The 22,298-nt window shown below is 37.7% G+C and overlaps 2 protein-coding genes across 3 annotated transcripts in view; one reads left to right on the top strand and one right to left on the bottom strand.

Moving 5' to 3' along the window:
• Positions 1-22,298, top strand: part of pdgfab (platelet-derived growth factor alpha polypeptide b) — a 679,118-nt gene that overhangs the window by 167,699 nt on the left and 489,121 nt on the right. The window lies entirely within an intron of this gene.
• On the bottom strand, positions 615-18,641 carry cyp2k8 (cytochrome P450, family 2, subfamily K, polypeptide 8). Of its 2 annotated transcripts, none has more exons than XR_015479896.1 (9): positions 18,336-18,606; positions 16,117-16,279; positions 13,957-14,106; positions 13,710-13,870; positions 10,227-10,406; positions 7,852-7,993; positions 5,441-7,714; positions 4,199-5,087; positions 615-1,141 (listed from the first exon to the last, which is right to left on the bottom strand). XR_015479896.1 is itself a non-coding variant. In NM_001130623.2 (9 exons), the coding sequence occupies exons 1-9, from the start codon at positions 18,531-18,533 to the stop codon at positions 939-941; spliced, it is 1,524 nt and encodes a 507-aa protein (NP_001124095.1). In that variant the 5' UTR covers positions 18,534-18,641; the 3' UTR covers positions 617-938. The 2 variants fall into 2 exon arrangements, 1 of the variants encoding a protein (NP_001124095.1); NM_001130623.2 differs by having other exon boundaries at positions 617-1,141; positions 4,199-4,340; positions 7,530-7,714; positions 18,336-18,641.

The raw sequence follows: 22,298 nt of genomic DNA, 5'->3' as shown, positions 1-22,298 counted from the left end.
GCAGCAAGCCCAGAGATTACACTATGACTTTATTTATTCATTCATTCATTCATTCATTTTCTTGTCGGCTTAGTCCCTTTTTTAATCCGGGGTCGCCACAGCGAAATGAACCGCCAACTTATCCAGCAAGTTTTTACACCGCGGATGCCCTTCCAGCCGCAACCCATCTCTGGGAAACATCCACACACACTCTACGGTCAATTTAGCCTACCCAATTCACCTGTACCACATGTCTTTGGACTGTGGGGGAAACCGGAGCACCCGGAGGAAACCCACGCGAAGGCAGGGAGAACATGCAAACTCCACACAGAAACGCCAACTGAGCCGAGGTTCGAACCAGCGACCTTCTTGCTGTGAGGTGACAGCACTACCTACTGTACCACTGCCTCACCATGACTTTATAAAAATTAACTTTAATGTGTGATATGAATAAAAAGTGATCATAAATAAATGATTTCTCAACTCAAATGAGTGGCGGCTTGGACCCGGAAACAGTATTACATACGTCACCAATACGTCATCACTTAACAAGCGGATATTCTACTGTAACATGTCAGTTAGCATCAGATTTTTAAAGCAGTTTATTCTTATAAAAATACCTAAGATGGCTGGAGGAAGACATATAAACCATTTATTGTCACAGTTAAAGCCTTTTTATCTTTATTTAAATCTTATTTTCTTCTTTGCAGCTAAGCCCCTCATCCCTTTCAACCCTAGCAACGCCCATGGTATATCTATTTGATCACTGATTTATTTATTCATTTTATGATGGAAAGAGTTTACCGTTAGCGAGGTTGGCAGGCTGAAATAAAATCTGTGGGTATATGCACCATTTACCGCTTTATGCTATGCACAGAAAAGCACATTAAATATAATTCTCTATCAGATAATACATATGTGTAATATACTGTATAAAGAACTGAACTTTTCACAAGGGATCAGTTTAGTTGTCTTTCCGCTCTGATGACTGCACACAGTTTGTGGGGTGAAGGGTTCAAAGTCAGGCCCACCACCGGTGTGAGATCCAGCTCATCTTCAGACGCTCCAGGAGGAGGACTGAAGCGGAAATACTGAAGGAGAGACGTGAAGAAGAGGAAGAGCTCCATTCTGGCCAAACTCTCTCCAAGACAAGCCCTGCGCCCTGAGAGAAAAACAAATCATGTAAGGAATGGCTATTTTAAGACACCCCAGTTTTCAACTCCTCTTTATTTCTATATACATCTTTTACAATGTAGACTGTGTCAAAGTTTAACATAGATGGGGTTAGTAAAAGCCATAATATTTTAAATTAATGCAGTAGTGTGGAATCTTGGTGTAGTTCTAGATAAGCTGCAACTGTTTTAGTTTAGTTTGGTAGAAATATCACTGTTAAAGTTCAGATCAGTGTAATACACATGTCTCGTGTATTAAATCTTTAACACCCATTTTTAAAGATCCAAGTTAAGGAAAATTGCGCATAATAATAAAGATCGGCGACAGTGGCGCAGTGGGTAGTGCTATCAACTTACAGCAAGAAGGTTACTGGTTCGAGTCTCGGCTGGGTCAGGTGGCATTTCCATGTGGAGTTTGCATGTTCTCCCCGTGTTGGTGTGGGTTTCCTCCGGGTGCTCCGGTTTCCCCCACAGTCCAAAGACATGTAGGTGAATCGGGTAAGCTAAATGGTCCATAGTGCCAACAAAGCAAACAGACTTGGCCCAAATGTGGCCTCATTAAGGCACTGCTGGCGTGTTGCTGGCATGCATAATGTTAGCCAATTATGGGCCATGCCTGGCATTGATGACACTGCATGCATGACGGCAAACTACATTTGGGCTAGTTGTGGATGAAAGGTGTGTGGCCCAGATCAGTGTAGCGAATGTTCACATTGTTTAGGTAACATTAGGCTGGGTTATGGCTGTTTTGGGGGTTTCTGGTTAAATGGTGGTGTTGATATGGTTAATTTATAGCTGAGAATCGGTACCAATAATAAACCTGTTTTGGCCCAGTTCAGGGGCAGTTAAGGGTAATAAATTGGCTGAGATTCGGGCCGGTTATGGCCCATGTGTGGCCCTTATCTTTAATGCTCTCAAGCATTAATCATCTTGTTTAATCCTGCCCCTTTTCGCAGCTCCGCATGCGAGAATTTCACTCACAAACTCTAGTGTGACCTCAGCTTTAAGCTCAAGTCAAGTCAGGTCAAGAGTCTTATTTGTCACATACATAATAATACAAAGTATGACCAGCAGTGAAATGAAGGTCAGGTCCGCTCGAGAGACAGTGCAAATATAGATATACAAAAATTAAATAATAATGAGAAAAATATGTGCAAAGAAAAATGTGCAAAAAATTATACAAAGTAATAAGAACAGCAGCAATATCTAAAGGTAGCTTATAGATATGACTAAAACAGTGATATATACGTAAAATCAAGTGATGTATAACACCGGGTTAGAATTTAGAAGCCTGATGGCATGGGGAAAGAAGCTCCTCCTAAAAAATCTGCGGTCACACTAGAGTTTGTGTGTGCGAAATTCTGTCCTACGGTGCTGCGAAAAGGGGCGGGATTAAACGAGATGATTAGACATTTAAAAAAGCGAGCAATTGGTCTGTTTCAAATTTCTGTCCAGAAAGGTCATGTTTTGATCCTCGATTGGACTCACGCAGTCAAGTGACGCGTTTTCGCAGGTCAGAGTTCACCAAGCTTGAACTTTCGAACGCATCGATCTGCGAAACTTGACGCACAAGCTTGCGTTTCCAGTCTGACGCATTCGCTTGCTTATGAATGGAAGTCTATAGGGAGAAAAGTCCAGTGTGACCGCAGCTTGAGAGGAATGATTGGGACTGCAGGATTGAGCAGAGGGTGTGACACCTACTACCTAAGTCAATGGTTACAGGGTTTTAACATTTTTCAAAACATCCTACTTTGTGTTTGACAAAACAGTTCTAGAACTATTTAAGGGTGAGTAAATAGGAAGGAAATTTAAAAAATGTGGATGTACAATCCCTTTAAAGTATCTTTGGCTATACTTAAAATGTTTAAAATATATATTTAATTTCAATATATTCAAACTAAATTTAAAATAAAAAAAAAATCTAATTATTAAAAAATTTTATGGAAGTTGATTTCCAAAGCACTTTAGACTTAATTATTATTAGTTAATTATTAACTATTAATATTATTAATTATTATTAAATATTATTAGTTAATGCATTTACTAACACGAACTAATTATGAACAACATATGTACAGCATTTTTTAATCATAATTGAACATTTACTAATGCATTATTAACATCCAAGTCCATGCTTGTTAACATTAGTTAATGCACCATGAGTTAACATGAACTAACAATAAACAACTGTATTTTTATTAACGAATGTTAACTAATGTGAACAAATAAAGTAGTAGATGTATTGTTTATTGTTTGTTCATGTTAGTAAATGCATTAATTAACATTAACTAATGAACCTTATTGTAAAGTGTGACCAAGATATTTATTGTCCAGTGTTTATCCCTTTTGAGTAATTTTATTTTAAGTCATTTTAAAAGAAAACCTGCTTAATAATCATGCACATCTGAATATATAGCAATTTACAATTAAGCATAACTTTTAAAGGGATAGTTCATCCAAAATTGAAAGTTTACAGTACACACCCTTAAGTGGTGTGAGTTTTCTTCTTTTAAGCACACAAAATATATTTTGAAAAAACGTGTCAAATCTGTAACCACTGACTTCCAAAGTAGGAAAAACAAATACTGTGAAAGTCAATGGTTACAGGTTTTCTGCATTCTTAAAAATATCTTCTTTTGCATTTAACAGAAGAAACTCATAGAGGTTTGAAACAAGAGAGAGTAAATGATGACAGAATTTACCTTTTTGAGAGAAGTATCAAGTTAAGTACACATTTAATAGTAGCTAATAAGATTGATGTGCTGTACAATGGGTAAAATGTGAATATTGACTTAATAAATATACACACACTGAGATGTCAGAGTCAAAATATGAGAGAGGGGTCTGGATGCAGACCAAGTGCAGTGCAATCTAAGCTGCATGCAATGCTTGTTAATGCCCAAAACCTAACCTCACCCCTAACCCTACCTCTCACAGTGACGTCACTAGCCCCATTGAGTGCATTGTGTCTGGCATTGCATCTATGAGATATGCAATCTCAGCTTGCATCATCAAGACTGCATCCTGATACTATTGAAACATGATACCTGCAGAAAAAGGCATGAAGGCGTCTCGTTTGATCAGCTGACCCTTCTCATCTAGAAAGTGCTGAGGGTTGAAAGTGTCAGGCGTCTCCCACTCGGTCTCATCCCTCAACACAGAGGTCAGCAGCGGCAGAACACACGTCCCCTATAATTCAGAAGAGAAACAAAACAAGGTTAAGTTTTCTTATGGAGTCTTTCTTCTTTAGATCAATGGCTCAGGTTAAAGATGGTGTTACAGTGTGAAAGAGATTTTCTTGGCATGCTTTGGAAGCCGTTATACAAAAAAAAAAAAGCCTGAAAAAGTCTCATGTAGATGTTGGGCAGTGTTTGGTTTTGTCCACAAGATGTCACTGACACTGTTGTATTAAGGCAGGGGTGTCCAAACTCGGTCCTGGAGGGCTGACATCCTGCAGATTTTAGCTCCAACTAGCTTTAACAAACCTGCAAGGATGTTTCCAGAATGCCTAGTGAGAGCTTGATTAGCCAGCCCATGTCTGAGTGAGATCGGAACTAAACTTGGCAGTACACCAGCCCTCCAGGACTAAGCCTGAACATCCCTGTAATAAGGCATTTTGAAGTTTCTAGTGATGTTTGAGTCTGTACTGCTGACAAATGCGTAGTGTGCTATATTTTCCTCAGTTTGTGTTGTCACTCATAGATATATACACTAGATATCGCATATGGACCCTTAGTATGCGTCAATTGCTCCGCCACATTTGTACGGTGCTCCCAGGACAAATGTCATTCAACCGCACTAGTCAAGCCAATCTGAAGATGCTGGACTTTAGCGCTGTGTACGGGTGTAGTAACGAGCAAACAAAGAAAACAAAGCACAAAGGCAGAACATTTCATAGGTAAGATATTTTGTTTTTTAAGTTTTGTATGTTACAAACTTGGGCGAGGCAGTGGCGCAGTGGGTAGCACGTTCGCCTCACAGCAAGAAGGTCGCTGGTTTGAACCTTGGCTCAGTTGGGTTTCTGTGTGGAGTTTGCATGTTCTCCCTGCCTTTGCGTGGGTTTCCTCCGGGTGCTCCGGTTTCCCCCACAGTCCAAAGACATGTGGAACAGGTGAATTGGGGAAGTTAAATTGTCTGTAGTGTATGAGTGTGTGTGTGAATGGTTCCCAGATGGGTTGCGGCTGGAAGGGCATCCGCTGCGTTAAAAAAACTTGCTGGATAAGTTGGCGGTTCATTCCGCTGTGGATTAATGAAGGAACTAAGCCGACAAGAAAATGAATGAATGTTACAAACTTTTGCCCTAAACAAGTCACGTTATTGATGATGATACAGTTACTTACTGCACTGACCATTAGGTAAAAGAGCACCAACTCGCACTAAATTCTAGGCTTATGCTAGTTTTGTTGAACAGAATTAGCAAACAATGTAAATAAAATATGTCAACAAGACGCTGCGGTGCCAGAAACATCGGCTAAGTGAAGTGAAGGCTAGTTTTTGAAGTAACTTATAAGGGTGCCTGAGAACATAACAGTGCCTAAGCCTAAATGTGCATACAGTCGACCCTAAATTATTGAATATTACAAATGTTATATACCATTTAGATCGGAAAGATGGATATGCAGGGATATCGATGATTCACAGGAGTCATTCATAACAGAGATTCATTCACAAATGAATCGCTCCCACCGTTAGCATTAGAAGTGAACGCAGAAGAGGGGGTGTGTTTCAGGACATGGATTAGATCAAGTTTAACAGGGAGGGAGGATAATACATTTCCATGCACACTAACATACTCTTTGTCAGCACTGCCCGTGCGATAACTTATCCATCGATGTAGAAAAGTGACATAAAATGATCAATTTCACAATTAAAAAACAATATTAGCATACTGACCACCGGGAAATCTCCCAATCATAGATATATGAATATACTGTATGTGTCTATATCTAAGGCTGTGAATGGCCAGTCCTCCACTGCACCTTGTTACCACATTCATTTCAAAGGAGTGCTACCCTGTACTAACATGGTGGCTCTATTGACGCATTCCTTGCAACAGACAACAACAGCGTAGGCGACATCTAATGTAAATATCTATGATCAACACTGATAGATGCCCTGCTGTCAAATAAATGGTCGAGTCATGATCGCGGACCTCTCTCTGCCTGCATCTCCTGTTTACCACCTTAAAAACACATTCAACCAACATTGGCTCATTTTGAAAGCGTAGCCCGATATACATTTCTGTAGATCGTGAATTATGGAGCCAGAGGTATGTATGGCTGCATTTCATTTTTAAAACGACTGTTACGGGGCAATTTGACGCCAATCCTTTTCGCGCTTACCAGCTGACCAACCATTGTGTCCAGTTAGCTCGCTATGTACGTCAATGGACTTGAGAAGCAGACTGGAGGTGGCTGCGACGACGGGGTTTGAGTCTGGTAAAGAACGGTTTTAGAAAGCGGGTAAGACTAAAAGAGAATTTAAAAAATAAAATAAACAAGTAAATAACAGGGTGAGACTGTGGTAAAATCTGAAAACGTGGTAAAAATCAGACGAGGGCTTTTCTTTTTCTGGATTGCATTTGAAAATGATGGATTTAATTGAAGTAGGTGGGCGCTGGTCAATCTGTAAAATTGGTTGGGTTTAGGGAAGGAGGAGGGTGGATCAGTCGATCTGTCAGTCATTCAGTCAGTCAAACAGTCAGTCAACAGCGGCCTCCGGTGGATTTATACAAGAACAGCAGGCGCAAATGGTGCTAGCAAGAGAAACTTGAGACCTCAAAAAGCATAGACAGCGGCCACTGGTGGATTCACAGAAACAAAAACTGCATAAAAATGTACCTCCAGGGACGTATTTCGTGGTCTCCACAAATGTATATAAAGGTACATTTTTAGATTAAGTCTGGGTTGCATACAACACAACGCAGAGTAGCAGAGGTGATGCTAGAGGCCAGCAAGAAAACAGAGAGCGACTGGGTTACCTAAATAGCACCACAGCAGACTACCTGACGATTGTTGCTGACCATATTTAAATACCTGCCAACACTCCAGTTTTTCCCAGGAGTCTCCCATAATTCAGACCCATTTCCAGTATTTTTCTGTCTCCCGAAACCCCCACCCCACACCCACCGGTCTGCAGCATTTTGGTACAGTCCCCATGCGCACCGAACTCAACGTGCAACCATCTTCATTCTCGCTCCCTGCTCTTCAGTTCGTGCACACCCCCACCTCCTTCCCCCCCGCTCTTCACTTTGCGCGCACCCCCCATAGAAATTCTCCCGTATTTTATGATCCGAATTTCGGCAGGTATCTATAATTCTGAATAATTCAAAATTCACCATGGCACAAAGTTAATATCTTTACACTGCATTTACACAACCTTCTTGATGAAATATCCATTGAAGGTAACATCACAGCTCGTCTTATGAGGGAGATTCAGTGGTAGAATATTAGCCAGTCTCTGTGTTTCATGAATCACAGCATCTGTATACGGTAAGTTCTTTCTGTCTTCTGCAACTGGTTCACGGCCACCCAGAACCTGGTCAATCTCCTCCTGAACTCGATCTATGGCCAACAAGATCACAAAAAAAACACATGAAGGTGTTTAACAGCAGTGAGATCTTTCATTATGATGCTTATAAGAGACAAATGGGAAGGTACTAGGAAAACAGCATATTTTCTCCTCAGTTTGTACGTCTGACCTTGTATTTGAGGGTATTTGGCCATGAGCATCAGACCCCAGCGCAGCGTCGTGCCAGTCGTGTCAGTGCCAGCAGCAAACAAATTTGACACAGTAATGAGCAGATTCTGATCATTGAAAGATGAATCTTTTTCTCCAGTTTCCTGCATGAAATAAAAAAGATTTTTATTCTTACGATGAGACTAAAATACAGTACAATGAATCAATTATACAGTATTTATATCAATTCCAGGGTTCCCACTCTAAGCCCTCCCACTCAAAATCCTTGATTTTGCTCTGACATTCACTGACTAAAATAGCTGAATTTCCATGACCTATTGGCTTTATTCTTGATATATGAGCAGCCGCAGCCATTGGAATCTTTTTGGCTCCAGATTTGAGACCGGTCTTATTCATTTTCATTGGTTTTTTTAGTCATTAAAAACAGCTTATTATGTTATTCTACTCTTTATTGTCATGAACACACCTGCTTGTTTAGAGCAAGTAGTTTGACTATTTTCTGGCATTCATTATTCCTAGTCATCTCTGTAATAGGCAACTGAATCGAAAGTTCTAAAGCAATCGCAAAAACAAACGCTCTTCCACATTGCCAAATAAGGTCAATAATGAAGAAAAAAATAAGAAGCTGTTGTGTTTTTCAGTCCCTCTTGAATTTAGTGCTTCTGTGATCGCCGAATTTAATGAAAAATCAACCCTTTTTTTAATTGCCACAGATCTGGAGATTTTCGCAAGTCAGTAAAGTGTTCTGCACCATCTGTGTTGTTTTATATTAAATAACAGTGCGTATTATATTTTCACAGCAAATCAAGACAAGAAACACCACAAATAATGCTTTCAATTTTGAGAAAGGTTGCCGAAAAATCATTTTAAGCTACAAAAGTGATTAGTTAATCATCTGTCAATCATTCAGCATTATATAAATAGTGTTTATACAGTAAAATACAGAAACTAATGGTTCTCGAAACGAAGATCTAAGATGCATATTACATTTTCACAGCAAAACAACTCAAGAAACACCCCAAATAATGCTTTAAATTTTGAGAAAGGTTGGCAAAAAATCATTTAAAGCTACATTAATCAGTTTATAATCAGTGAATCTTTCAGCAGTAAAGAAATAGTGTTCATACAATAATTTACAGAAACAAATGGTTCCAGAAAAAAAGATCTAAGATGCATATTATATTTTGACAGCAAAACAACATAAGAAACAATGCAAATAATGCTTTAAACTTAAAAAAAAAGTTGCCGAAAAATCATTTTAAGCTACAAAGTCATTAGTTAATTATCAGTTAATCTTTCAGCAGTATATAAATAGTGTTTATACAGTTAAATACAGAAACTAATGGTTCTCAAAATGAAGATCTAAGATGCAAACAGTTTTATATTTTCACAGCAAAAAAAAAAAAAAAACACCACAAATAATGCTTTCATTTTTAAAAAAGATTGCTGAAAAATCATTTGAAGCTACATTAATTCGGTAAAATACTGAAACAAATGGTTCTCGAAATGAAGATCTAATGCGTTATTGTATTTTTACAGCAAACTACACAAGAAACACCACGAATAATGCTTTAAACTTTGAAAAAGGTTGCTGAAAAATCTTTTAAAGCTACAAAATGATTAGTTAATCATCAGTTAATCTTTCAGTAGTATAAAAAATAATGTTCATACAGTAAAATACAGAAACTAATGGTTGTCGAAATGAAGATCTAAGATGCATATAATATTTTTCACAGCAAAACAAGAAACAGCACAAATAATGCTTTAAATTTTGAGAAAGGTTTCTAAAAAATTATTATAAGCTACAAAAGCGATTAATTAATCATCAGTTAATCTTTCAGCAGTATAGAAATAGTGTTTATACCGTAAAATAGATAAACTAATGGTTCTGGAAATGATGATCTCATGCGTTATTATATTTTCACAGCAAAAAAAAAAAAAAACACAAGAAACTCCACAAATAATGCTTTAAATTTTGAGAAAGATTGCCAAAAAATAATTTTAAACTACATTAGTCAGTTTATAATCGGTTAATTTTTAGCATTACCCTAAAAAAGCCCTATTAATGCATTTGATTGCCGGTTGACAAGTATGCATTTTGAAAATTAAAGGAATTAAATGGAAGTAAAAAAAATTGCCTAAATATAACAACAGGCAAAACATGTGAAACAATGTGTTTAAAAAACATGGTACAGCAAAAATACAAAAGTCCTTCATATTCTATGATGTGCAAATGTATATAAAACTCCCTGACTCCAAAATACCATTATATTTTATGACCCTTGAAAAACCATGTCATTCAGTACTGAAAAAACAATCTTTTAAGTTAAAAGTTTACTGGTCAAAAGTGAAGTCTAAATCCAGGTAATTCTTTACTTGTATGTTCTGTTTTCGGATGAGGAAAGAGTCAATGAGTCCTCTGCAGTCAAGCGGGTTCAAAGTCTCCTGTAAGACATCTGCCAGGGTCTGTATTTGCCTCCTGGTGCTTTCCATATTTTTCATTAGCTGTCTCCAGGTCTTAATCCAGGGACCCAAAAATGGACACATGTTGTAGATCTGCAAGAAGAGACACAAACAGCTTTAAAAGGCACCTGTTTGACTGACAAAACGAGTTTTAGACAATCATTTTAACAGCACTTATGCATGTGAGTCAGTTCACTGTTAAAAATAACCCAACCCTCAGTTAAACCGAGCCTGGTTTCTCTCTAGGACTTTTTTTCCTTCACTTTGGTCAATTGATGAAGTTTGTTCCTCCACTGTCGCCGCTGGCTTGCTTGGTTTGGGACTTGTGCAGCTGCGCATCAATGGATTTGCTCTTCAGTGTTTGGACTTTCAGCAGTGAAAATTAAACCACACTGAACTGAACTAAACGGAACTTCAGCTCTGAAAACTGAACTGACACATTTCAATTTACTAGAACTTCTATGTTAAGCTGCTTTGACACAATCTACATTGTAAAAGTGCTATAGTAATAAAGATGAATTGAATTAAAATTAACTTAGCTGATGATTGATTATAAAGAGCGTTTGGCATGCTGTCCCGGCAGAGAGCCCTGAGCTCATAAGATCCTCGAGCCCGGGGCTCTCTACCGTTTGCAGGGCGAGAGTGGAGCTTGAGCTCAGGTAGATCTTGAGAACTCCCCTGCTTATTTATGGCTAATGACAAATTAGGAATTGCTATGAAGAGATATACTGCTGACTAAGAGCTCATCTGTTGTGCCAATTTGGTTTGGTCAATTCACTTATGTCACATGTCTTTGGACGGTGGGAGGAAAACAGGGAACCTGGGGGAAATCTACACGAGCACAGAGAGAACATGTAAACTCTGCACAGAAACATTGACTGGCTTGGTAAAGACTTGAACCAGTGACATTCTTCCTGTGAACTGCTAACCACTGGGTCACCGTACCTCCCAATCTAGGAAAGGAGGAGGAGTGGGGGTGGAAGGGGGATTCTTCAAAATGAAGATAACTAAGGTATGAAACAGGTTATTAATGGTGACTTAGGAATCGTTTGATTGGTGAATCATGTGTTAGCTAATCCAGCACCAGCTGTGGTCAATCATAAGGATGTGATCCTCTCGAAATTAGTTTTGGAAAATGGTTCATTGTTGTATTAAAATGGTTTTTACACTTTACAGTTGCTATTTTAAGAACTCTTTGGCAAAAGGTTCTTTGTGGAATCCAAAATAATCTTCTATGACATCCCAAAGACTCAACTGCTTGGGTTGAATTGGGACGGTTAATCCACCACCATATAAAAGTATGTAAATTTAGTAGAATTTTGCTAACGGGATGCATAATGAGGTGCAAGCAGGTTGTTTTATTGGCAAAAGTCCATCTGTGAACTGAATTTAATGCACACAGCAATTAGAAACAAGTGATTTGATGAAAAGAAGTGTGACCTGTTCTTTTAGTCTTTTTAAATACTGTACAATTTCAGAGGTTTGAAAGTACTGGCTGGAGGTTTTACCAAGAAGGCACAGCAATTGAACAAGAACTTAACATTTTGTATGCTTCCTAATGTTATAGGGCAAATCTGCTAACCATTCTAACAATGCAGTCTGTGAAATTAAAAAAATCATCAATCAACAATTATGTAGGGTTAAGTTGATTGTAATGTTTTTAATCCAGTTGGAAATGTGATCAGAAACACGGCAGAGTAGAAATCTGCCCGTGACTGGATTTTTAATCCCACTCCCACCAGGCTTTATTCCACACCTGACTTCTCCCGCCATATATTCAGTCTTTGTTCACCCACTGCCCGATTGCTTCGTTTTCTACCCAACCCGTCTGTTCCCGCTAAATTTAGATCTGGTTTCCAAAATCTCACATTCAAATTGGGTACCATCAAAAGATAGAGAGACAACAGATTAAAGTGTAGGTTGGATAAATGTCAGTTTTATTTGCCCCTCTGTGATAAGACATGGGTGCCGCATGACATGCGGTGAGGTTTGTGGCTGGTGAGGCACTGACTTTTTCAAAGTCAGATTTACAAATATATCCGCTCAATTTATTCGCCAACTACCGATTGTGTTTCATATATTGTATCAGCATTTTTTCTATACACATAGCAGGTACATATTGGGCCAAGGAAAACTGTAAAATGTATAGCGATTAAATATGCCTCCCAAAAAACACCCAGCTGGAAGCTACAGAGTCCAGACAGCCTATAACAAGTGACCACAGCACCACGGCGGAAGCTCTCTCTCTCACTCTGTCTAGATATATATGTCACTTTAAGCTGTATAGAAGTGTCTTGAAAATTATTTAGTAAAATATTATTTACTGTCATCATGGCAATGAGTTATTAAAGAAATTAGTTATTAAAACTATAAAGTTTTGAAATGTGTTGAAGAAAATCTTCTCTCCATTAAACAGAAATTGCGTGAAAAAAATTGACAGGGGGCTAATAATTCTGACTTTAACTGTATATATATATATATATATATATATATATATATATATATATATATATATATATATATATATGTATATATATGTATATGTATATATATATATATATATATATATATATATATATATATATATATATATATATATATATATATATATATATAATTTTATCTTTGCCAGGAAGACAGTAAATAATATTTGACTAGATATTTTTCACACTTCTACACAGCTTAAAGAGACATTTAAAGGCTTAACTAGGTTACTTAGGTTAACTAGGCAGGTTAGGGTAATTAGCAAGTTATTTTATAACGATGTTTTTTTTTTCTGTAGACTTTCAAAAATATATATTGCTTAAAGGGTCTAATAATTTTCAACTTAAATGGTTTAAAGACAAATTAAAAACTGCTTTTATTCCAGCCAAAATAAAGAAAATAAGACTTTTTTCAGAAGAACAAATACTATCAGACATACTGAGAAAATTCCCTTGCTCTGTTAAACATCATTTTGGAAATATTTAAAAAAGAAAAAAAAATCAAAGGGGGGCTGATAATTCTGACTTAAACTGTATATATTAAGAACTGTTCACTGGAAAAGTCTTTGGAGAACCAGAAAACGTTTTTTTCTATGGCACTTTGGAATCCTCCAGTTGAAACACAAGCAAAGTGTTCGGTTTCCTATTATTTTAAAATTCTTTAAATTCCATCTGTATGGAGCGGTTTCAGGTTACCATATAAGGAACACCTAAAGCTAGATCCACGACTGGTCCACACCAGCATGAGGAACCAAGGTTAATATTTTCCCATTTTCATTTAGTTTAAAGGGGCTGTAATGTGCAGATAGCTTGCAGGATTGTCTGCGAAAGATGTCATTGGCAACCTTTATTTTGTTTTAAATATTCATGATACTAAAATAAGTTTTGCACAAGAAAAACCAGTGGTGAGTACCTGTATCACAGCAGAACCAATCATACGGATGTTCATGTTTGCTTTGTTCACCATATCCTGAAACGCTGGGTCCTCATATTCAAACCGTTTCCCATAAACAATAGCTGAGATGATGTTGGAGACGGCATAGTTTACCGGTTGGGTTGTATCAAATGGTTGTCCTGCAAGGCAAATACAGAGAGGAGATTTATTGTAAATTGATATGTAGAAAAGAAAAGCATTCGCATCGGCGATCGCTCTACGGTACCTTCAAACTTCATAAACACTTCCCGCAGATAACGTGTTTCATCCACGATTTTTTCTTCACTCAGTTTTTTGCCCATTCCAAAGTCTCGAAGAGTTGAGAGAGCGAATCTTCTCATCGTCCTCCATCTTTCACCATTTGCAAAGACGATTCCTGAAGAAAAACATTAGACATGTTTCCAATCAAAGATGCTAATTATTTGCACAAAACTAGATTATCACATAAAACATTTGCAAATAAAGCAATTTCCAACTAATGAGTCAAAAAGAACAAAATCATCACTTCCTGGTGCCAAATATCAAAACTGAAAAAGAGAAATTGGTGGCAGGAGAAACCACCGAGGGAGCTTTTTTACTATATAACATATCACTTGTGCCTCAGATGATGACGAAAATTATGGTGGCTTTTGGAGGTGTAAGGCGATCTAGGGGTTTAGCAGACACTCAAAACAGTTCTGGAGAAGAGAAACATAATAATACTGAACCACTTTGATGATGGACTTTGGCTGAGGGATTTGAACTGCTTGTTAATGCAAATTTCTAATCAGCCAATCACATCGCAGTAACTCAATGCATTAAGGCTTGTAGATATGATCAAGAAGATCTGCTGCAGTTCAAACCGAGCATCAGAATGAGGAAGAAAGGTGATTTAAGTGACTTTGAACGTGGCATGGTGCCAGACGGGCTGGTCCGAGTACTTCAGAAAATGCTGATCTACTGAAATTTTCTTGCACAATCATTTCTAGGGTTTACAGAGAATGATCTAAAAAAGAGAAACTATCCAGTGAGTGGCAGTTCTGTGAGCACAAATGCCTTGTTGATGCCAGAGTTCAGAGGAAAATGGCCAGACTGGTTCCAGCTGATAGAAAGGCAACAGTAACTCAAATAACCACTCGTAACAACCATGGTATGCAGAAGAGTGCACATCTCTTAATGCAAAACACATCAAAACTTGAGGCGGATGGGCTACAGCAGCAGAAGACCACAATGGGTGCTTCTCCTGTCATCTAAAAACAGGAAACAGAGGCTATAATTCACACAGGCTCACCAAAAATGGACAACAGAAGATTGGAAAACGTTGCCTGGTCTGATGAGTCTCGATTTCTGCTGCGACATTCAGATGATAGGGACAAAATTGGGCTCATCAACATGAAAGCATGGATCCATCCTGCCTTGTATCAACAGTTCAGGCTGCTAGTGGTGATGTATTGGTGTGGGGGACATTTTCTTGGCACACTTTGGGCCCATTTTTATACTAATTGACCTGAGTATCATTGCTGGCCATGTCTATCCCTTTATGACCACAGTGTTCCCATTTTCTGATGGCTATTTGCAGCAGGATAACGCACAATGTCATAAAGTACAAAACATCTTAGACTGGTTTCTTGAACATGACAATGAGTGTACTCAAATGGCCCCCACAGTCACCGGATCTCAATCCAATAGAGCACCTTTGGGATGTGATGGAACTAAAGATTCGCATCATGAATGTGCAGCCGACAAATCTGCAGCAACTGCGTGATGCTGTCATGTCAATATGGAACAAAATCTCTGAGAAATATTTCCAGTACCTTGTTGAATCTATGCCATGAAGGATTAAGGCAGTTCTGAAGGCAAAAGTGGGTCCATACCGGTACTAGTAAGCTGCACCTAAAAAAGTGGCCGGTAGCTACAAGCAGCAATTAAGGGAGCAGAATGAGCAAAGCAGTCCAGAGGTCATGAGCAACAAGCTTATTAGGGAGCATCCAACAAAGTGAAACAATGAGCTTTTGAACACACTTGAAGTATATTTCACTTAAATTATCTCAAAATCATGAAAACATTTGGTCAGCTCACTGGTTTGTCCAATAATGCCATCCCATTGCAGCTGTTTTTACCACAACATGATCTTTTAAAGCAACATCACCTTACTTTTTTATATTTATTCAGTAAATGTGTATCCATCATAGTTTATGTACATTTTTCTTATCATTTAAAAAGTTTATCCTACACAGTTGTGCCCATCTATCCGTATTCATAAATTGCCACCACATTATAACTTTTGCCTGATTTTTAATCCTATATTATGTTACTTTTTATATAGGATAGATTGGTTGCTGCCAATGATTAAGCTCAAGAGCCACAAACATGCAGTGTCATATTAATCTTATAGTTGATGTTTTACCTTGTCCCTGATTACAGTCCTGGAATATCGGTGTAATGTCCCTTTCTCCAAATTCCTCGGCCTGGTTCACAAGTGCTTGTTTAACTGTTTTGTACCCGGCCAGAACCACAACCTTCTTGCGTCCTAAATGCACTTTGAACACAGGCCCATACTTCTTAGACAACTGTGAAACACAAAACCGATTATTGCAAGATATACTTTGATTTTATTAGCTGTTATTAGCTACAACTCATGAACAAGCAAAGCTTTTAAGTGGATCTTAAAGGCATATTTCACCCAAATATGACAATTCTGTCATCATATACTTTCTTCACCTATCTCAAACCTGTTTGAGTTTCTTTCTTCTGTTGAACACAGAGAAATATATACTGAAGAAGGTTGGAAAGAAGCAGTCATTGACTTATTTTCTCGCTTTTTCAAATCTGCCCACAAATTTTCTATAGGATTGAGGGTCAGGGCTTTGTGATGGCCATTCCAAAAAACTCACTCTGTTGAGCTTAAAGCACATTTTAACTAATTTGGCAGTATGCTTAGGGTCATGGTCTGTTTGGAAGACCCATTTGTGGCCATGTTTTAATTTCCTGGCGGATGTCTTGAGATGCTGCTTCAGTATTTCTACATTATGGCTGTTTCTCAATATGCGTTCTTCAGCGGTCTTGCGTCCTCGTGTTCTCGTGCAACGTCATCATCAGCTGCCTAAGTTCAGTTCCAATACTCAAGACCGCAAGTACGGAGGACGCGTGAAACTTCCCGGATGTGTTCTTGATATCGAGGACGCACCGATGCAGACTTGAGTACCGAACTCGCTCTGGAAGTCCCAGAAGTCATTGCGACTGGAGGTGGGAAGCGCTGCATTTTATCTAGATTTATTATTAAAGTTCAGAGATATCACTTATATACCTCAGGAGTTTTCCTAAATGAAACGGTGAAAGTAAACATTACCATGGACATCTTAATAAAGGAATAAACACATTAAGGGTGTTTGTTTGCTGAAATTCGTATTAAAATGTGTTTTATTTATATTGTGCAGAGTATATTTATAATGTTTTTATGCAAAGTATATATTTTGAAGAGGGGAAAAACAATAAATTGCTGTATGAATGCTGTAATGTTTAAATAATTTCCATTTAAAACGCGTGAAGGTCACGTGACCATCAGGAAGAACGCAGCATCCCATTTCTCAAAGGACGCGTTCTCTGTCCTCGCGGTCTCCTGAGTTCGTTTTTCTGAGGACACCTGGCAAGACCGCTCTCCACAAGAACACAAGTCCGTTCTCTGCGTTCTTGGAATTGAGAAACAGCCAATGTTCTTTCTTCATGATGCCATATAGCTGTGAAGTGGACCAGTCCTTCCTGCAGGGAGGGGGGTCCGGGATCCAATCATAAAGGATCCAAGCATGCTTTCCGCATTTATTTTTACCTCTCCCTCTCCATAAAGTGCATTATAAGTACCTTTAATTAAATTACTTAAAAATGAAAAATCATAGTTTATTTTATTTGACTTTTCAGAGAAAAAGTAATTTAATTACAGTAATTACAGCACTCTAAAACTAATTAATTACACCCATAACTGATTATTGTCAACCCAAAACATTAATTAGAAAACCTTATTTTACAATTTTTTGGTCATTTTTTATAATAGAGAAATACTAAAAATGCCATGTGAATGAAATACCCTAGAATTTAAAGGTATTAAGATAAGATTTGACTTTAAATGCATATATGAAATCCATATCTTTCTACTTTGAAATGTCATGCTGATTTTGATGTGTTACAATGTGTTGTTTGGTATTTGTGTTAGCAAATTGAAATAAAGTAGCCAAGTTTCACTGTATATATAAGGCTGTAGCTGACATTTAGCAATTGTCTACCCTTTTCAGGAGTTGAATTCTCTCACACTTAAACATCAGGTTTGAAATAAGAAAAATATGAAATAAATTATTCTATATTTCTTGTTAAACGACATATTAAATTCCTTTTTTGAAATACATCACATTCAAGAAAGAAAAAGCAAGCACCAAGGACCTTTGCCTTAATACATGGCAAAAACCTGTAAATGTTTAGCCTTTTTTTTTTTTTTTTTTTTTTGCTGCAATTCCATTATTAGGAAATCCTTTTAAAATGCTAGTCTAATTGGAAATGCCAATTCTTTTAGAAACAATTACAGTCCTGAACTAACTTTTTAAAACAAGGCAAGGAAATAAACTATATTTAACTCACTTCCCAAAGGCTCACGTGCAGGTTTTTTAGGTCCAATGTGTGCAAGTTCCCCAAAAGTGGCAGTGGTTTGGGTCCTGGAGGATCTTCAGGAGAGCTGGAGCTGATAGAGATTAGATAAACAACCAGAAACAACAGCACAGCAGAAAGTAAAACTCCTGTAATGGACACAGGCATGAGCAGAGTCTCCATCACAGCCATAATAACAGAGATCTCCACTACGACAGCGAGTCTTCACACGAGACTGCTGTTGTAACTCAGGTTTCGACATTGTGAAACACACGCTCTACTGAATGAAGGGAGGAGCTGAACACGAACACGGGTTTGTGTTCATGAATTGTGGGGACATTTCCATTGTTTCTATACTGAACTGTATTGCACTATACCCCTACAATATCCCTAAAGCCAACTAGCCCTCACAGGAAACTGTTAGCAGGTTCACTTTCTGAAAAAAAAAAACTCATTCGGTATGATTTATCAGCTTTATGAGAAATGAATACATCAACAATATCCTTATTCATTGGGATAATTTACCATTGCCTTGTAATTCTTGTGTAATAGCCATACAGATTTGTGTCCTAATACGTCACAAAATCACGCGTACGCGCGCACACACACACACACACACTTGTTGTCCGAGCGAACGCACATTTCAGTCAGACTTCTCATCTAAACCCAAATAAAAGCAAGGGAGTGTTTTTTTTTCTTCAGAAAATTATTTCTACGACGAATGGCTCGATCTTCTTTCCCGAAACTTTTCGTCAAGCTCGCGGTATTCGAGTAAACGAGTTACTCAATCAAAACTCTCAGACGTTCACTGACAGCTCAGACTGGAAATGAGTCAGTATCCTACAATTCCGTTTTTGCAAAACCATTCCTGTTTGTCTACTGAGCCAAGTAATATTGAACTACGAATTTATCCCATTATCCAAACCAGTTAGAATTACATAAAGGGCACGATACGTTTGTCTTTTGAAAGTGTAGGCTACTACATGTATAATAGCCTATGGCAAGCCGTTTTGACATTTAATCAATACATCTATTTTCATGTTACTAGTACTTATTCATTAGTGCTTATTCTTTAGATCAGAGATGCCTAAACTAGGCAAAGTTGGCCCATGGTAACCTTTTGGTTTGGCCCGCCATCCCATCTGAGAAGAAAAGGAGAATGATGGTAATATTTTCGAGATTGTCAATTCGAATTTAATGAAACCCTTTGTTCAGGGGTGTCCAAACTCGATACTAGAGGGCCGGTGTCCTGCAGAGTTTAGCTTCAACTTGCTTCAGCACACCTGCCAAGAGGCTTTCAGTTTATCTAGTAAGAGCTTTATTAGCCGGTACAGGTGTGTTTGATTAGGGTTGGAGGTAAACACTCAAGGACACTGGCCCTCCAGGACCGAGTTTGGACACTACTGCCTTTGCTTGTTTTAATTAATTCATTCATTCATTCATTTATTTTCTTGTCGGCTTAGTCCCTTTATTAATCCAGGGTTGCCACAGCGGAACGAATCGCTAACTCCACACATCCACACATACATTCACACACACACTATAGACAATTTAGCCTACCCAATTTACCTGTCCCGCATGTCTTTGGACTGTGTGGGAAACCGGAGCACCCAGAGGAATCCCAAGCAAAGCAGGGAGAACATGCAAACTCCACACAGAAATGCCAACTGAGCTGAGGCTCGAACCAGTGACCTTCTTGCTGTGAGGCGACAGGACTACTCACTGCGCCACTGCTTCACCCTTGCTTGTTTTAATGTTACGAGCTAACTGAAATTGAACGTTTCAATTAAATTCTGTGAATTAATCTGATTTTAGCCTACATACTGTCACCCGACAACGCAGAGACTTTGGTGAGCAAATCAAGGCAAAGGCAGAGTCTGCTTGACTAGTGCAGTCAGCATTGAGCTCCACTGTGTTATACATGTAAATGTTTATGTTTTTATTGCAATATGTTATCATTTAAAAAGTCATACTGCGTTAGTTAATACAATTTAAAGTATTGTTTTCTATTTATTTTGAAATATTTTTAAATAAATGAAAAAATTACCCATGGCAACTTTAATGTAATATACTTTGTTTGGCCCATGGATTTCAATGATGTTTGGTTTTTAGCCCTTTATATGAAAATGTTTGAAGCCCTGCTTTAGATACTAGGGCGTTATCTTTAGCTACTAGTGTCTTATGTGAAGTTACTAGTACTCTACTACCTATTTAATATATAGTACTTATGGATTAGATACTAGTACTTATTATTTACTTATTCATTAGATACTAGGCCTAGTATATATTTAATATTAGGGACTATTACTTATCCATTATACTAGTACCTATTAAATAGATACTTGTCCTTATATTAAATAGAGACAAGTACTTATCTTAATAGTGACTAGTATTTATTCTGTTGTTAGTAGAAAAAAAAATCCATTGATTTAAATTAGATTCGTCATTGAGATATCAACTATTCAGTTTTGACTATAAGTTTTCCAGATGGGACTAGTACATATTTTTATGTACCAGTAGTTAATCATTATGTAGTAGTACTTATGATATATAGTTCTAGATAGTATTAGATAATGAATAAGTAGTACTTAATGAAAAAGATACTAGTATCTAAAAAAAAAAACAAGTAACATGAAAATAGATACTATTACGGGTTATTGATTAATGTCAAAACGGCTTGCTATACTGCGATTACTACAGTGAGTTACACTCACCAAACTCTAGGGGTCACCAAATTCTCACAAATACTCAAAACTGTTGCTATTACCATAAAATGGAGGTCAAATTTGTCAGAGATGAAACAAGAACATTTTTCGAACAACTACATATAGATTAAATGTATAGGCTATTACATTAAAACATTAATTGTGGAAGGATTTCTGTGAACGTTTCTATGTAATGGTTTAAAAACATAATGTAAACATATGGGTGAAATAATGCATGTCATTCACCATTATTTATATGAACTCAAACAAAATGTTTTCACGATTTTTGGGTATAAGATATCCTTTTATATAGGTCCAATGTATGTCTCTTTTGTTTTGTAAACATCCGAATGCCAACTTCTGAAATTAATATTTCAAGAGTTCCCACTTAGGTATGCTTGGCACTTATAGCAGGTTTGGCATGCTGTCCCGGGAGAGAACCCTGAGCTCGGAGATATTTGAGCCCAGGGCTCCCGCCCGGACTAGAAGCATATCAGGAGAACCGAGATCAGGTAGGTCTCGATCGCTCCCCCTTTAGAAGGGGAGAAAAAGGAGGAGATGGGGTGGAAGGGGGGATTCTTCCAAAATGAAGATAGTGCAATGGGGAGAAAGTGATCCATTTATACTAAGCTAGGATCATTCTGATTGGATTATTACTGATTACGGATGAGTGGCCAGCGGTGCACAATCATATCACGTGCTCCTCTCGAAATTATTTTATGAAACTTCACTTAAATGTTCCTTAAAAACAGCAGGCAAGAAAGGAAGGCTTTAAAAACCTCCACAAACACAATGAAAGCTGTAATATAATAAAATATAATAATATTTGACAACAATACTTAAAAAAGGTAAACATTTTTGTTGTGCCTGTATTTTTAAGTTAGCAAAATTATGTCAAGTGGAGAATTTGAATTAACTTAAAATGCTGTATTCTGCTTTCCCAGAGATGGGTTGCGGCTGGAAGGGCATCCGCTGTGTAAAAATGTGCTGGATAAGTTGGCGGTTCATTCCGCTGTGGCGACCCCGCATTAATAAAGGGACTAAGCCCACAAAAAAATTAATGAATGCTGTGTTCTGCATGCCAGGCTAGTAGTATGCATGCCAGTAGTAGTCACGTTTTAAGGACATTCTACATGCTTGTGCAGTGTGCATACAGTCCTATTGCCCATTCATTCACTCATGTCTATACAGATTGAACATAACAATTAATTTTGCATCATCATTTTCAATTTTGCGGATTACATTTATATAG

The sequence above is a fragment of the Danio rerio genome, chromosome 3, assembly GCF_052040795.2.
Source record: "Danio rerio strain M-AB ecotype USA chromosome 3, GRCz13ab, whole genome shotgun sequence".
NCBI lineage: Eukaryota > Metazoa > Chordata > Actinopteri > Cypriniformes > Danionidae > Danio > Danio rerio.
Note: the sequence above shows the minus strand (reverse complement) of the source record. Positions and strands in the feature narration are given on the sequence as shown.